General features: G+C 49.1%; 1 protein-coding gene across 1 annotated transcript in view; it reads left to right on the top strand.

Annotated features, from left to right (window-relative positions):
* Positions 1 to 16,131, top strand: part of LOC100086889 (testis development related protein) — a 38,596-nt gene extending 22,465 nt beyond the window's left edge. Inside the window, exons 3-4 of the mRNA XM_029050605.2 lie at positions 7,752 to 7,855; positions 15,691 to 16,131. Of these exons, the coding sequence (XP_028906438.1) occupies positions 7,752 to 7,855; positions 15,691 to 16,039 (453 nt within the window). The 3' untranslated portion in view covers positions 16,040 to 16,131. The remainder of the gene's footprint in view (positions 1 to 7,751; positions 7,856 to 15,690) is intronic.
* Positions 16,132 to 16,358: the final 227 nt, after the last annotated feature.

Genomic DNA, 16,358 nt, shown 5'->3' with positions numbered 1-16,358 from the left:
TTGTTTGTCTTTTTAATTACGACAAGGTTGTTGCCTTTTAGGCCTGAGATAGCCTAAGCCTTGGAGCCCACAGGAACTGAGGGCAGGGTAAGTACACAGAGGGAATGTGACTTATTGCAGGATAGGCTGGCTCCACTTTTTGCAGGATAGGCTGGCTCCACTTTCCTGTCAGCTTCATTGAACGCCAGCGGAAATCCTCTAGGACGGGAGACAACATCCAGAAAACCTTGGTCTTTTGTCAGTCTTCTGAGCCGTTGGTTTTCCAAGGTAATCTCATCGATCCTTTGTGGTGGGATTTAACTACTGAAGGAATGGACCATGGTATCCACCTCTGTAGATCCAATTTAGTAACGATTTCGGGCTCTCTGACTGCTTACTGATTATCAACTCTGTGCTTTTGGAATCAATCATAAATTAGCCGTGAGCCGCGTTAGGGACAATGGGAAAGTGCAGAGGGCAGTGACAAGATCCCTGTTGTAAATTTCTTGGCTTTACACCAGCATCTAACCTTATCGGCAGGACCCATCTCTGAAACATCCTAATTAACTCTTCTCTCCCCCCCGGCCCCCGGAAAATTTCAGGAGGATGATGATAGTCTAGGATTTGATAATGAATCAAGGTGTCAAGCATCCAGGTGAATAAAGGTCCAAGATCATTCTTTCTATCCTACGCAGCCAGGTTAGAAAGAGTTATAAGGAGGAAACAAGAAGCCAGTTTGAAACTTTGCTTATTTATTCTCTTAAGAATCATTATAACTCAAGAACCTTCACGAATTCTGCCTGACTGATAATCCTTGGGGGGTTTCACCCATAAAATGACATCCAGGTGATTGTAGGCCATCCTGAGCGATCAGTAACTAAAGAAGACTTGAGGTCTTGGAAATGTTCATCTGCGAAGACCTTGAGGTGCCCCGGCCCAGCCTTCTGGTTTACCCACTGAGAGAACAATTGAAAGTCAGAGTAGAATATGCTCTGCACACCGTAAACTCTTAATAAATATGATTGGTTGGTGTACTTCGTCTTTCGTGCTCTCCGTCGATGGAGGAGACCTCACCATTTTCCTCTCCCAAGATTTTTCAGTGTAGCCGTCACATGCATCAAATTGGTTTCGTTAACTAGCGTTCCAGTCCATTCCATGGTAAAATCAAGTCTCCCAGCCACAAGAGCCAGGAAACTTCTGCCTGCTTTCGCTCAGTTAGGCCGGGAACCGGGGGCGGGTGGCGCCAGTGCACCCAGATGGCCGTCGGCAATGTGATGAAATCACTTGGATGCATGTGACGTCTACGTCGGCAGTAGGAGGAACGGGCTTTATCCGGCACTTATGTGTGAAACCCCGTGCTAGGTGCGGGGGTAAATATGAAATAGAATGTCTAAGGTACCATTTGGGAGGTGATGGAATTCAGAGACCGGGATCTCAGCCCCAAACGGACTCAGTTTTGTGTTTCGCTTTCTTCCCTGGCCCCCGTCCCCTGGTACCACCGTCAGTCATCAGGCAGTGGGAGAAGAGGGCGGCCTGAGGCGGGGAAGGAGGATGAGGAAAGAGGCCGAGCTCGGGACGGGGAGACAGACGGAGAAGCTAAAAGCGTGAATGAAATGGAGCAGGCTGGCGTGAACCTTCTGATTCCCCACTCCAGTTGTTGCCCATCCACCTTAGCGTCAAACAGCAACTCCTCACCACACACTCTTAAAACACTCATCACCTTGCCCTCTTCTTCTCACCTCCCTGATTTCCTACTAGAACCCAGCCCCAACACTTCGCTCCTCTAATGCCATCCTACTCACTCTACCTTGATCTCGCCTGTCTCGGCCCCAACTTCTCTCCCATGTCCTGCCTGTGGCCTGGAATGCCCTCCCTCCTCATATCCCACCGACAGTGACTCTTCCCCCCTCCTGGGAAGTCTTATTGAAGGCACATCACCTCCATGAGGCCTTCCCTGACTAAGCCCTCTTTTCCTTTTCCTTCCACTCCCTTCTGTATCGCCCTGCTTTGCTCCCTTTATTAATCGTCTCCCCCAGCCCCACATATGTGCAGATCTGTAATTTTATTTATTTATATTCATGTCTGTTATATTTTGTTGTTCTCTTCCAAACCCTTAGTGCAGTGATTTGCACACAGTAAGCGTTCGATAAATACGACTGACTAACCGATTCCCATACAGGTCAGAGAGCTTGGCAGCCATTTCTTAGTCGTCCGATTCCCTTTTCAGGGGTGTGGGTACATTGAAATTTAGAGGCACATCTCAAGACCTACCGAAAAAGGAACTGTAAGAAAAAGTAATGAAGCTTTCTTCAAGAATTCTTTAAACAGGGCAAATTCTCAAAGCGTAATTCCAGCTATCACTTAGATCTTAATGGTTAACTAGCACTGCCCCTTCCTAGCCAATACAAGGACTTGTTTTCCTCCCTTGGGCTGGAGTGGAATGTGGGGTAAGCATTGCTTCACTCTGCAGTGATTGTAGAAAACAAATTCAGCTGTTAGTAGTATGTGCCCCACTAATACTAGACTTCAGCCTTGAGCTTTTCAAATGCCTCCTGTCGTATCCTGGGTGAGCTCAAAGGATTAAAATGAGATTTGCCGGGTCTTTACTAAGATTTTTTTTTTTAAAAAAGCTAGAAAAGTTTGAATTTTTAATACACTGTACTAGAAGTCATTCAAATCGTAATATCAGTTGAGAAGCAGCATGGCTTAGTGAGTGGATAGAACACAGGCTTGGGAGTCAGTATCTGGCTTCTCTGCATCTGCTGTGTGACCTTGGGCCTGTACGATCAGTTCCCTCATCTGGAAAATGGGGATTAAGGCTGTGAGCCCTGTACGGGACAGGGACTGTTTCCAGCCTGATTAACTTGTATCTGCCCCAGTGCTTAGTACAACAGCCTCAGAATCAATTCTGCACACCGTAAGTGCTGCAAAAATACTGTTACTACTAATTTCAGCAAAATAAATGAAGCCCATTTCCCCTTTTGCAGAAACCATGTGCTCTTTCCCATAAGAGAGAGTTTTTTGGGCCAAGTGCTCACTGATCCTAATCTTAACTATCATGAGCCGATTAGACTGTAAGCCCGTCAAACGGCAGGGACCGTCTCTATCTGTTGCTGACTTGTTCATTCCAAGCGCTTAGTACAGTGCTCTGCACATAGTAAGCGCTCAATAAAAACTATTGAATGAATGAGCCCCATGTGGGACAAGGGACTGTCTCCCACTGGATTAACTTACATCTACCCCAGTGCTTAGAACAGTGCTTGGCAAGGAGTAAGCACATAGCAAGATACATACAAGAATTATAATAAAATATAAAAATCATAATAATCATAGTAATAGTATGAAGGGGGAGCTGCAATTTTCAGGGCCATTTCTGGACCCCCGGCTATAGTTGGGGCTAGTCATGGCCACCAGCTAGCCCTCTGTTTCCACGTGCCGGCCCACCGTTCAGTGGCCGCATGGAACAGCGCAGTACAAAGGGAGCAAGAGTAATGCGGCTCCCCTCCCTCCTGATTTCGTTCAGTCATATTTATCGAGCGCTTACTGTGTGCAGAGCACTGTACCAAGCAGTTGGGAGATTACAGTAGAATCCTAAACAGGCACGTTCCTTGCCCACAACAAGCTTACAGTCTAGAGGGGGAGACAATTGCTTCCAAACCCTTAGGTGGGTGGCGTCCTGCCCTGCTGATGAGTTGATGATTATTTAGTCTCAACCATCGTGTGTGGTCACCTCCAATTTGATCCAGTTCCTTTGACTTAAAAAGAAAACCCAAATGGGGATCCTCATCCCCCTCAACCCCCCCCCCCCCCAAATTGTCTTGGGAGATGGAGCCTCTGACAGCTACCTCCATGAAGACTGATCTAAAGAATCATGTCTCTTCATTTCAACCCCGAGTGTGTCTTTGTCCTTGAGCATCAAGGAAGTCTTTTGGTTCCTTGGCCGAGTCATAGCAATTTGGAGATTTAAAGAATCTTTTATTAACTTTGGCCTCGCTTGCGGATTCCTGTCCCCTGAGATGCTCTCGATCTAATCGGAGGTAGACAGATCAGCCACATCCCACAGAACCCGCTGGGCCTCGTAATAAATATGGTCTTTCTTAAATGCTTACTATGTGCCAGGCACTGCACTGAGCACTGGGGTGGATACAAGCAAACCAGGTTGGACACAGTCCCTGTCCCACATGGAGCCTCACAGTCTTAATCCCCATTTTATAGATGAGGGAACTGAGGGGCAGAGAAGGGACTTGCCCAAGGTCACACGGCTGACAAGTGGCAGAGCTGGGATTAGAATCCAAGCCCATATTCTAATGACTAGGCCACCCCTTGTGCCTTAAAAATGTGGTTGGGGACCTTTTCCCAAAGACTTGCATGTTATGAATTAATAGTTCTTACGGTTAAAGGGCAGGGATCGTGTCTAGCAAATCTGTTTATATTATACCCTCCCTAGTGCTTGGCACCATGCTCTGCACACAGTAGGTGCCTAAAAAATAACAATCGCTGGCTTGATTTCCCAATAGTCATTTCAGAAGCCAATGGAAAGGCAGGGAAGCTGAAGTGGGGAAAAAAAAAAAACAAATGAGAGACGGCAAGTAGGCAGACCCTACTTGCTTCTCTCCTTTCGACTGGTCTTGAATCTGTAACGATCAATATACTAAACTAGTATTTTTAATTTTTAAGATAATGGAGAGCAGGACATCACAATTTTAAATTGGGTGTCGTGTTACGGTTAGGAGTTGGCAGGGGACCGCAGTAGTAGGTGCTTGTTCTGTCGACTGAATAGCGGGTGTTTAGCTGACGGGGAGAACTCGGGCAGTGCAGCTTGAACGGGAGCTTGTTTTCATCTCCAGGTTCCCGAGAGGAGGCAAATTCCCGCTGAACACCTTCGTAACTCTGACCTCCTCCCCATCAGGGCTCTCCTCAATCTTATCTATCCGTCCCCCTCGGAAAAATTGCCAGACATTTTAATAGCAAAATCTTAGCGGGTATTGGGGAGACCCCAACCTTTCCTTTCTCCGTTTCTGCTTACCGCAGTGTTACGTGTTGGATGGCAGAAGTCCCAGGGACGGGATTGACCGTTGAACATCTGCCACGTCCATTTCCCGATGGAACTGGCTCCAGATAACGGCTTTGATTATCTGCTCGGGAGTCTCTTTGGCGTCTTTTAAAGTCCGACCCAAAGTTGGACAGAACTCCCTCCAAGGTCCAGTCACTGTTGGTGGCTGAATTTCAGCCCAAACTGGAAGCTAGGGGCTCGAAGGGAAGCAACGCGGCTCAGTGGGAAGAGCCCGGACTCGGGAGGCGGAGGACCTGGGTTCTAATCCCGGCTCCGCCACTTGTCTGCTGTGTGACCTCGGGCAGATCACCTCACTTCTTTGGGCCTCGATCTCCTCATCTGTAAAACGGGGATTAAGACTGTGAGCCCCATCTGGTTGTGGGTTCAGATCCCGGCTCAGCCGCGTGTCAGCTGTGTGACTTTGGGCAAGTCACTTAACTTCTCTATGCCCCGGTTACCTCATCTGTAAAATGGGGATTAAGACTGTGAGCCCCACGTGGGACAACCTGATCACCTCGTATCTGCCCCAGTGCTTAGAACAGTGCTTTGCACACAGTAAGCGCTTCACAAATGCCATCATTATTATTATTTATCTGGGACGGGATTGTGTCCAACTGGATTTTCTGGAAGTTACCCCAGCATTTAGCACGGTGCTCTGCACAGAGTAAGCGCTCAATAAATGCCATGGATTGATTGACTGAGTGTTGTAAAGGTAGGCTGCTCTCTGGCCCGGAGGGGACGGTGGCTTCCACCCCACATGGGGCAAGCGGCAGATGGCCCCCGGAGGGGGTGTAGGTGGGGGGATCTCCTTCCATTTCGGCTCTTCCCAACTCCTGCAGGTGCAGGGGAGGGTTCCCGACCCGTTTCCCTCCCATTTTAGGTCAGAGGGAGAGGGAGGCTGATCCAGGGCGGGCCCAGGGGGAGCATCTGCGGAGAACTGGTTCCGCTTCCGACCCCCAGTTCCGACGAACGGAGCCGAGATGGTCTCCCTGGCCCTGGAAACAAACGGTCTCCCACGACACCTTGACAGTTTTCTCCCAAGGCGGGCTACCCTCGGCCCGAAGGAGGCTCTTAGGACTCAGGGGGCAGTAGTTGATAGATTGACATTCGGGTGCCTCTTGGTTTGGGTTCTTCGGTAGACATTCTACATAATTTGTTTACCATGGTTTTTGGTTTGACATTGGCTTAAACGATTTGCATCAGTCAATCAATTGCGGTATTTATAAACGCTTATTGTGTGTCGGGCACTGTTCTAAGCGCCAGGGTGGTCACAAGCAAATCGGGTTGGGTACAGTCCCATGTGGGACTCCTCGTCTCAATCCCCATTACACAGATGAAGGAACTGAGGCCCAGAGAAGTGAATTGACTTGCCCAAAGTCACGCGACAGACCAGTGGCGGGCCGGGATTAGAACCCATGACTAATGATCAATCATTTGGATTTGTTGAGTGCTTACTGTGTGCAGAGCCCTGTACTAAGCTCTTTGCACTATAGTAATATGTAAACTATTAGTTGTTTCTTATTGAGACTGGCCTTGAAAGGGGCCCTGGAGATAAAGAGTTTGTTTTTTGTTCCTGGTAATCTCCATTCCTTGCCCACACACATCAACACATTCTTGCAGCTTTTGCATTTCATAAGCCCTTTGGCCCTTTTACCTTCCCTCTATCAGGTCCTTGTGATTTTCGGGAGACTGTTGTGTAGGCCGGAGTCGGCGAGGTGTTGTTTTCTTTGGATCCTCTTAGGCCCCAAACTTCCTTCCTTGGTTACATTGTTGAGGGGCTGTCGGGGGAGGGGGGTGTATGTGTACACACACGTACAGGGGGCAGGTAGCAGGCCTCTGAACTGGTTTGGGAGTTGGAGAACGTTCTTCGGGAGGGTCAGAGCGAGGGAATCGAGATGGGGAGCGTCAGGGGCAAGTTTGCTTGGAAGGAGTGAAGAAGGCAAGCCGAGGTGCTGCAGAAGAGAGCAGGAGAGAGAATGAAACTATCACCTCACTTCTCTCCTTTTACAATCCAGCCCGCACATTTCGCTCCTCTAATGTACAATCCAGCCCACACATTCCGCTCCTCTAATGCTCACCTTCTCACTGTACCTCCATCTCGTCTATCTGGCCCACGTCCTGCCTCTGGCCTGGAACGCCCTCCCTCCTCAAGTCCGACGATTACTCTCTCCTCCTGCAAAGCCTTATCGAAGGCCCACCTCCTCCAATCTAATGGTCCGAAGTTTCCGTCGGAAGCCGAGAGAAAGGAGTAGCCGCTGGATGTTTTGAGGAGGGGCACGATCGTCCTCGGTGGCATTTTAGGAAGCCGCTGCGGGTGGTAGAGTGTAAGATATTGGCTCGAGACAGGGAGATCCCACAGCTCCTGGCTCGCTCCCTTGACTCAGTTTTCCTTTAACAGCACCTTTCCTTCTCCAGCTTGTCAGAATAACCCCTCACTCATCCCTGCCCCTGCGATCTTAAAATTTTTATTTTGAGGGCATGTTTAAGGTCATGTTTTGTATCGTTTCCCTTTCTAGATTATCAGGTCCTGGAGGGCAGATAATTTGTTTTAACGTGGCTAGTATCGGACCGAATATCCCGTGAGTCGTTACTGACCGTGAGATTCACGTTGGGTATCTGTCCCATAATCTTGGAGGCACGAGCGCCGACGGGAGAAGTGGATACCCGGTCACGCTGTCATTCACCGACGTGCTGATGACGTTTTTCTATCCTTCATCAGGTTCAGGGAGCAAGTTTCCGAGGTTGGAAAGAAGTGACCTCGATGTTCAATAAAGATGACGAACAACAATTACTTGAAAGATGTAAATCTCCCAAATTTAAAGGGTAAGTGAAACGCAAGCGAAAAATGAATGCATCGGGTGCCTGGAAGAGGTAAAAACGGGTGGGCTTACAAATTGCTGAAATAGTGTAGATTTGCTTGAATCCTCTGAATGAAGAAAAACTACTTTCTGCATATTCCTAACACTATGTAAACAACTAAATCTTTCGGATTTCCAGCCGCTAGTCCAGTGTGCTGGGCGCTGTAGGCCAGTGGTAAATGCCACTGCGGCAGCCGATGACGGTGATATTGGGTTCCACCATCTCGGTTGAGCTTCAGAGAGTGAGGGGAAGCTCCCCTGAAGCCTTCCATCTTTTGGGAGAGCATCACGATCCCCGAGAAAAGCAAGCTAATAATAATATTTATGGTACTTTAAAGGGCTTACTATGTGCCAAGCACTGTTCCAAGTACTGGGGTAGTTAATCAGGTTGGACTCCATCTCTGTCCCACATGGAGCTCCCACTCTTAATCCCCAGTTTTTTTTTTTTACAGATGAGGTAACTGAGGCCCAGAGAAGTGAAGCGACTTGCCCAGGGTCACCGAGGAGACACGTGGCGGAGCCGGGATTAGAAGTCAGGGTGCTGATGGGCACCTCTGTTATTAATAATACTAATAATAATAATGTTGGTGTTTGTTAAGCGCTTACTATGTGCCGAGCACTGTTCTAAGCGCTGGAGCACTCTGTTCCACTGGGCACTTCCGCCGGCCTTCAGGAAGGTCTCAAAGTGGACCAGCTGCCGGGTTAAACCGGGTGCCCTCAAAGGGAGTCACAAGAACCTGGGCCGTAATCCTGGTTCTGCCACTTGTCTGCTGTGTGTGACCTTGGGCAAGTCACTTTACTTCTCTGGGCCTCAGTTGTCTCATCTGAATGGGGATTAAGCCCGTGAAGCCCACGTGGGACACGAACTGTGTATGAACTGATAAGCTCGTATCTACCGAGGCCCTTAGTACGGTGCCTGGCACGTAGTGAGCGCTTGATGAATATACAGAAAAAGCACGACTAGTCCTGGGGTCTTCCAAGCACAAGGGAAATGGGATCCACCCCAGGTCAGGGGTCCAGACCCCCACAGAAGCCTCGGGGCTGTGCCAAAGTGGGTGCCGACTGGGTGAAAGATGGCTAACAGCTAACTGGCCTCCTACCCACCGTTCCCCCCCCCCCCCCCCCGGCCCTTCGAAAGGGCAGCGGGGTGCCAAGGGGCGCGTAGAGGCCCCCAGCCCCAGCCCAACCCGTGGCGCCGGATTCTGGGGAAGAAAAACCTCCTGGCTTCTGTATGCAAGACCCGCCGGCCGGCCGTGGACCTCGGCCACCCGGAGGCTCAGAGCCTCATTTCGTCGCCGGGGGAAAGGATGCATTCGGCGGAACACGACCGAGTCACCCGTTCATAATTAGACAGGCGCGACCATCGAGCTGGTTCGGCCCCGCGGTTGGGACGTTAAGTCGAGAAGGCTATTTTAATGCTGCGGACATCTTTAAATGTGTAAAATCATATTATTTAGGATTAGAAGAGTTCTTGTCATCGTTGCTATGGCAGGGATCGAGCACTCACTCTGAATTTCTGTTTTGCAGCGACTTCGCCCCTGTGCACTGATTACTTCCCTTTGCACTTTTGTACATCTTCTTTTGCATACTCCATTTGAGGGTTTCGTCTTCCAGCTCGTAAATGAGTTTATGTCTGTCTTCCTGACTAGGTTTCTAAACTCCTTGTGGCCTGGCACCATGTCTTAACCTAGCGGATAGAGCACGGGCCCGGGAGTGGGAGGAACCTGGATACAAATCCCGGCTCTGCCACTTGTCTGCCGTGTGACCTTGGGCAAGTCACTTCACTTCTCCGTGCCTCGGCTGCCTCATCTGTAAAATGGGGGTGAAGATTGTGAACCTCATGTGGGACAGGGACTGGGTCCAGTCCAATTTGCTTGTATCTCCCCCAGCACTTAGTACAGTAACTGGCACATAGGAAGCACTTAACAAATACCACAATTATTATTATTATACTCTCGCAAGTATTTAGGACAGTGTTCTAAAAATAATATTTCCTGATCGTGCCAAGTACTGCACTAAGCACGGAGGACGGTAGGTGAACAGTAAGACAGAGTCTCGGTCCTTGCAGGAGTTGTTGAAGGTAAGCAGAGGAAGATGGGCGCCTAGAATCAGAGCAGTAAATTACCAATATTAAGAGCAAATTAAAACAATCTCATTCTTAAACTGAGATTGTTTTATCTTCAGTTTGTGCCCAATGGCCAATGGACTTGCAAGGGCCCATGAAAGCAGTACTTAATGGAGAGGGCCCTCAGACCCCCACCCCCACCCCCCCGGCCAGCGGGCTGGACCCAACCCCGCGAGCGGCCCCGGAAATCCTGTCGGTCCCACCTTCGCAACATCGCTGACGTCCGTCCTTTCCTCTCCAGCCCGACTGCTGCCAGGTTAATCCAGGCACTTATCCTGTCCTGCCTTGATTACTGTATCTGCCTCCTTGCTGACCTCCCAGCCTCCTGCCTCTCCTCACTTCAGTCCGCACTTCACTCTGCTGCCCAGATCGTTTTTCTACAGAAACGTTCGGTCCGTGTTTCCCCGTTCCTCAGAAACCTCCAGCAGCTGTCCATCCACCTCCAAAGCAAACAGAAACTCCTCTCCCGTGGCTTTAAAGCAGTCAGTCACCTTGCCCCCTCCTACCTCACCTCGCTTCTCTCCTTTTACAACCCAGCCCACACATTTCGCTCCTTCAATGCTCACCTTCTCACTGTACCTCCATCTCGTCTATCTCGCTCACGTCCTGCCTCTGGCCTGGAACGCCCTCCCTCCTCAAATCCGACAATCACTCCCCCTTCAAAGCCTTATTGAAGTCCCATCTCCTCCAAGAGGGCTTCGCTAAGCCCGCTTTACCTCTTCTCCCACTCCCTTCTGCGACGCCTTGCCCCCTATATTCATCCCCCCCTTCCCAGCCCCTCAGCATTTACGTACATGTCCATAATTCGTTTACATTAATAGCTGTCTCCCCCTCTAGACTGTAAGCTCGTTGCGGGCAGGGAATGTCCGTATAGTGTTGTATTTACTCTCTCAAGAGCTTAATACAGTGCTCTGCACACAGTAAGTGCTCAACAAATACGACTGGTTTGAATGAATGAAGGAACCGCCCTGACAGAACATACTAGTAACTATGCCGTTTCCCCAAAAGAACATATTGATTTTTATCTTCCTGATACATTATCAGATGCATAGGAACGTTCAGCTATCTGCTTCTCTTGAGTTCTAGAGGCTCATCTACCTGCTATTTTGGCGGTGAGCTCTGTGCGGTTTTTCAACCAGTACGCAGCATTAATCGAGGGCCTACGTACTGGTTTACTGTTCCTTATCCCTTGGAAGAATGCAATGGGTTTCACAGACATGACCCCAGCCCTCAAGGATTTCAGGCACTGGCTTGTGCCAAATCCAGTTAATATTAATGAGCATTATCCAACAATTGAAGTTTTACTATTAAATTATAAAAGAGCAAAATGAAGGGATTCCAAATCGATTGATTTGTGTTTCATTATATATATCCTGAGGAAGTCAGTGTTTTTCTTTTGAGGTCAAGGTAGTGGACCTAGGGTGATGAGTTAATGGATTGCCGGATCCCGCGATGCAAATCTATAAGAAAACATTAGTCTTGTTCAGGCAGTATTTTGCCCTACAATTGGGCAGAAGCCAAAAGCGGATCATGAAGAGGGCTAAACATGATCTCTGGGTGTTCTCGTGCTCCCGCTGTTCATCTTAGTGAGGCCAAAAGTAGATCTCCTGTGTGTGAGTAAATTATCTTGTATTTTTTAAATTGGAAATGTAATTGCCTGAAAGTATTCTCAGTGACTTGTTACAACCTTATCTTAATTAAAGAAATGAAATTGCCTTAGGTTTATATCTACCCATTCATCCAGAAGCCGATTCTAATACCTCATATTTCACAAAAAATCTGGTAATCAAAACAGTTTTTCTCTCACTATTTGTTTTATTTCTACTTATGCCCGCATTTATAGTAAGCTGTCCTTCATTTTTGAAGAAGATTTCCTTGCGTGTGTGTGTCCCAATCACCTTGTACATATGATATTTTTTGAACACTAACCTTGTGCAGTGCATAGGAGAGTACAAAATAAAAGTGTAAGACCCATTCCTTGCCCACAACAAGCTTAGAGTCTGGAGGGGGAGACTGTACTTAAATGCTGTTTGTCAGTCATATTTCATGAGCATCAGCTGCATGCAAAACACCGAACAATTTGCTCGGGAAAGTACAGTATAACAGAGTATAAGACCTATTCCTTGCCCACAACAAGTCTAAAGTCTAGAGGGAAAGAGTATACCTAAAGACTGTTATCTGCAATACCTGTAACTGTCTTTGTTTTTGCTTCCTTGTCTCGTGGTCCTTTGAAACTCGGGCTCTAAAAAGCTGTGTCTTTCTTGATTGCAATTTACCAGCCCGGTCTCTGCAGCCATTGATTTCCAGTTCTCAGCTGGGATACATCCGAGGCTTCATTTTACAGAGTCCTTAAAAGCATTTTCTCTGTTCTTGATTTCCATTTCCTAATTTCAGGTGATGGAACAGCAGCCGTTTGGGGATCCTGCTGTTGTCCATTCTCCTTACACAGGCCACCTGCAACGGTTGTGTTTCAGTGAGCATAGCTTCAGTCTAAGGAGACTGACATTGTCCTAGGACTTTTCTGTGATCCTGGCTGTGCCGTCGATCGATCAAGCGGTATTTATTGAGGGGTTCCCCTGTGCAGACTATCCCTGCCCTCAAGCGTCTTGCGATTTAACTGGGGAGCTTACAATCTAGTAGGTTTTTGATGCTGAGTGTATCCCGGAAGCGAACTTGCTGGGCTCAAAGCATCAAACGTGGATTGTGTAGGACGTGGAGGCGTCTCAGCGACAGAGAAGGGTGGGCGGCACGACGGCTCCCACGGAGTCCGGAGTCTATCTCGCTGCCGACCTCTCGTCCACCTCCTGCCTCTGGCCTGCAACGCCTTTCCTCCTCCTATCCGACGGAAAATGACCCTCCCCCGTTCAGAGCCTGACCGAAGGCACATCTCTTCCAGGAGGCCTTCCCTGACTAGGCCCCCTTTTCTTTTCTTCAGCTCCCTTCTGCTCCCCCTGACTTGCTCCTTTTATTCATCCCCCTCAGTCTCAGACTTCTTGCCTGTGCCTGGCGGATACCATTTCAGAGAAAAGTCCATTTGTTGTTTATACTGGGGAGGATGGGGCTTCGAGTAGGGATGGTTCAGCGAGCGAAGCAGTGGGTGGGAGTCAAGACCGTAAACCCGTCCTTGACTGTGGACTCATCTTCTGGATGGTAAATTCATTGTGGGCAGGGATGATAAATAATATAATAGTAATTATATATCAATTATTCTATTATTATTTATTGATGTGTATTATATGTCTGTTATATTGTTGTGCTGCATGCGCCCATGCCCCCAGCACACAATAAATACCATCGATTATTGAGCTACAACTCCAGTACTGCCATCTACTTGCCGAGGGAGCCGCGGATTGGTCATCCAGCCTCTCTGGTCCTCGATTCCCCATCAAACCATGGTTAAGGTCAAAGCAGTGCCTTCCAGAGCACGTTCCTGGAATATTAACTCTAAAATATTCTAAACTCTTTAGGCTTCAGTGGCTAAACGCAGGCTTGGTGATGTTGTTTACAAATGGATAAAGAAAAAATAGAGTCTCGTGAGAAATAGCGGCTGAGACAGAAATTTTATAAAACGAAAAAGAAGCCAAGTTTCTGATGTCGGAGGCACCGTGCGGAATCCTAGTCACAGATGAATCCAGAGACAGCGGATATAATAATGATGATGATGGTATTTGTTAAGTGCTTACTGTGTGCCCAGCACTATCCTAAGCACTGGGGTAGATACAAGGTAATCAGGTGGTCCCACGTAGGGCTCACAGTCTTTATCCCCATTTTGCAGATGAGGTACCTGAGGTACAGAGAAGTGAAGTGGCTTGCCCAAGGTCACACAGCAGACTAATGGCGGAGCAGGGACTAGAATCCATGTCCTGACATTCGCTAGCCCAGGCTCTTGCCACTAGTGTGTGTTGCCCAACTGCGTCGTGTGGAATGCAGTTTCCCCGTCTTTCTTTTTCTCACTCGTGGCTGTCGTTTTTGCTGGGGCACTTCTTTGCCGCCGGTGGTTTTTCGTGGAGTCATTTTGGTGGACCCAAGGTCGATGACGTCTCCTGGCTCTCTCTCCTCTTCCCCGGGGCTTTCGGAGGTCCCAGGAATAGGACCCTTGCAGAAGATCCTTTCACCCTCCACTTTATTTCCTGATTTGGAAAGTTCACAGGGCAGCTTTCTCAGCCTGAGAAGCAGCACAACCTAGGAGTCCCAGGACTTGGGTTCTGATCCCAACTGCCGTGTGATCTTGGGCAAGTCGCTTAATCTCCCTGGGTTTCCGTTTTCTCGTCTGCAAAATGGAGGTGCGGTGCCTGTTCTCCCTCCTACTCGTTGTGGGCAGGGAGCGTGTCTCCCAACTCTGTCGTATTGCACTCTCTGCATGTAGTAAGCACTCAGTAAATGCCATTGATGATACAAATGCCATTGATGATACTTAGAGAAGGAGAGTGGCTCAGTGGAAAGAGCCCGGGCTTGGGAGTCAGAGGTCATGGGTTCGAATCCCAGCTCTGCCACTTAGCTGTGTGACTGTGGGCAAGTCACTTCACTTCTCTGGGCCTCAGTGACCTCATCTGGAAAATGGGGATGAAGACCGTGAGCCTCACGTGAGACAACCTGATGACCCTGTATCTACCCCAGCGCTTAGAACAGTGCTCTGCACAGAGTAAGGGCTTAACAAATGCTAACATTATTATTATTATACTTAGATTATGAGCCCCGTGTGGGACAGGATTCGTGTCTGATCTGCTTCTCCTGTACCTACTGCAACGCTTGGTATAGTGCTTGGCACATAGTAAACCCTCAACAAATACCCCAAGTATCATCACTGTTACTATTACTAGTTACTCTGAAGGTAGACGTTCCTCAGGATATAGGCCGGAAGGTTTTTCTGAAAAATGGGATCTAGGTCAGTGTCTGTCTCCCCGACCAGATTGAAAGCTTCCTGGGTTCAGGGTACATAATCTCATTCGGTTTTGCTCGACCAGCTACTTAGCGCAGTCATCAGTGGCTGCTCGATTGTACTCTTCATTAATTAGGAAGATAGAGATTTCACTGGGAGGGAGAAAGTCTCGGGAACAAGAGAAAAGCAACGTGGCCTAATGGAGGGAGCACGGGCCTGGGAGTCCGAAGGACCTGGGTTCTAATCCTGGCTCTTCCAGTTGCGTGCTGTGTGGCCTTGGGCAAGTCATTTCACTACTCTGCGCCTCAGTTTCCTCAACTGTAAAATGGGGGTACCCGTTCTCCTACTTAAGCTGTGAGCCCCATGTGGGACGGGCTGCGTCTGACCTAATTAACGGGTCCCTAGCCCAGCGCTTAGAACAGTGTGCACCACATAGTAAGCACTTATCAAATACATATTGAGAAGCAGCATGGCCTAGTGGATGGAACATGGGCCTGGGAGTCAGAAGGACCTCGGTTCTAGTCCCAGCTCTTCCACTTGTCTGCTGTGTGACAAGGGGTAAGTCACTTCAGTTCTCTGGGCTTAAGTTTCCTCATCTGTAAAAAAAAAAAAAAGGGGATTGGGACCGTGAGGCCATGCGGGGCGTGGACTGTGCCCAACCCGTTTAGCTCGTCTCGCCCCCGGCGCTTAGAACGGCGCCCGGCACACGTTCAACGCTCGATAAGTACCGTTCAGATATATCAGAAAGAAAAGAAAAAAGAGAAGTTACAGCTGTTCCTCTCTCATCTTCCTCCAGAACTAGCTTGAGATCGAAAGACGACGTGAAGACGGAGAAGAGGTCTGGATTTTGGGATAGCCTGGTGTTGAAGCAGACTACGCCGTCCAAGAAGCCGGATGAGATGGAAGGGTGGGAGCCTCCCCCGATCCCCGCGGACGACCCCTCCGCCGACGCGGCCAAGACGCTGACTGACCGCCTGTCCTGGCCCAGCTGGGAAGAGGCGGCCCCCAAGGGCTCCGCCAAGTACACCAACCTGCCCAGTTCGGCCAACAGCTCCAGGTGGAGCATTAAGTCGGCGGGGAAGTTGGTCAGCATCCGGCGTCAGAGCAAAGGGAACCTGACCGATCACTGGGAGGAACTCGAATGATCCCCGCCGTCGGGTTCTACAAGAGAAGCGTTTCCCCGTTGCCACGTGCGAGCAAACCAAAACGTGCGCCGTCTATTACACCTGTACTTTTAGTGAGGTTTCTTCCCATTGTCCAGGGGCCGGGAGGGTGGGTGGGGGGGTGGCGGGGGGTGCGTCTGTGCTAGTCACGTCGGATGCCGTCCGCCAGCGGGGTGGAGGGGTTCCGTCGCCCACGCTTAAAAGAGTAGGGAACCTATTTCGTGCCTCTATTTCCCATTCCCGTTTTTCAGTAGGCTCGACGGTCGATATTACCAAAAACGTGGGTCGTTCCCTAAGGGAT

The sequence above is a fragment of the Ornithorhynchus anatinus genome, chromosome X1, assembly GCF_004115215.2.
Source record: "Ornithorhynchus anatinus isolate Pmale09 chromosome X1, mOrnAna1.pri.v4, whole genome shotgun sequence".
NCBI lineage: Eukaryota > Metazoa > Chordata > Mammalia > Monotremata > Ornithorhynchidae > Ornithorhynchus > Ornithorhynchus anatinus.
This window is presented reverse-complemented; position numbering and strand designations above follow the sequence as displayed.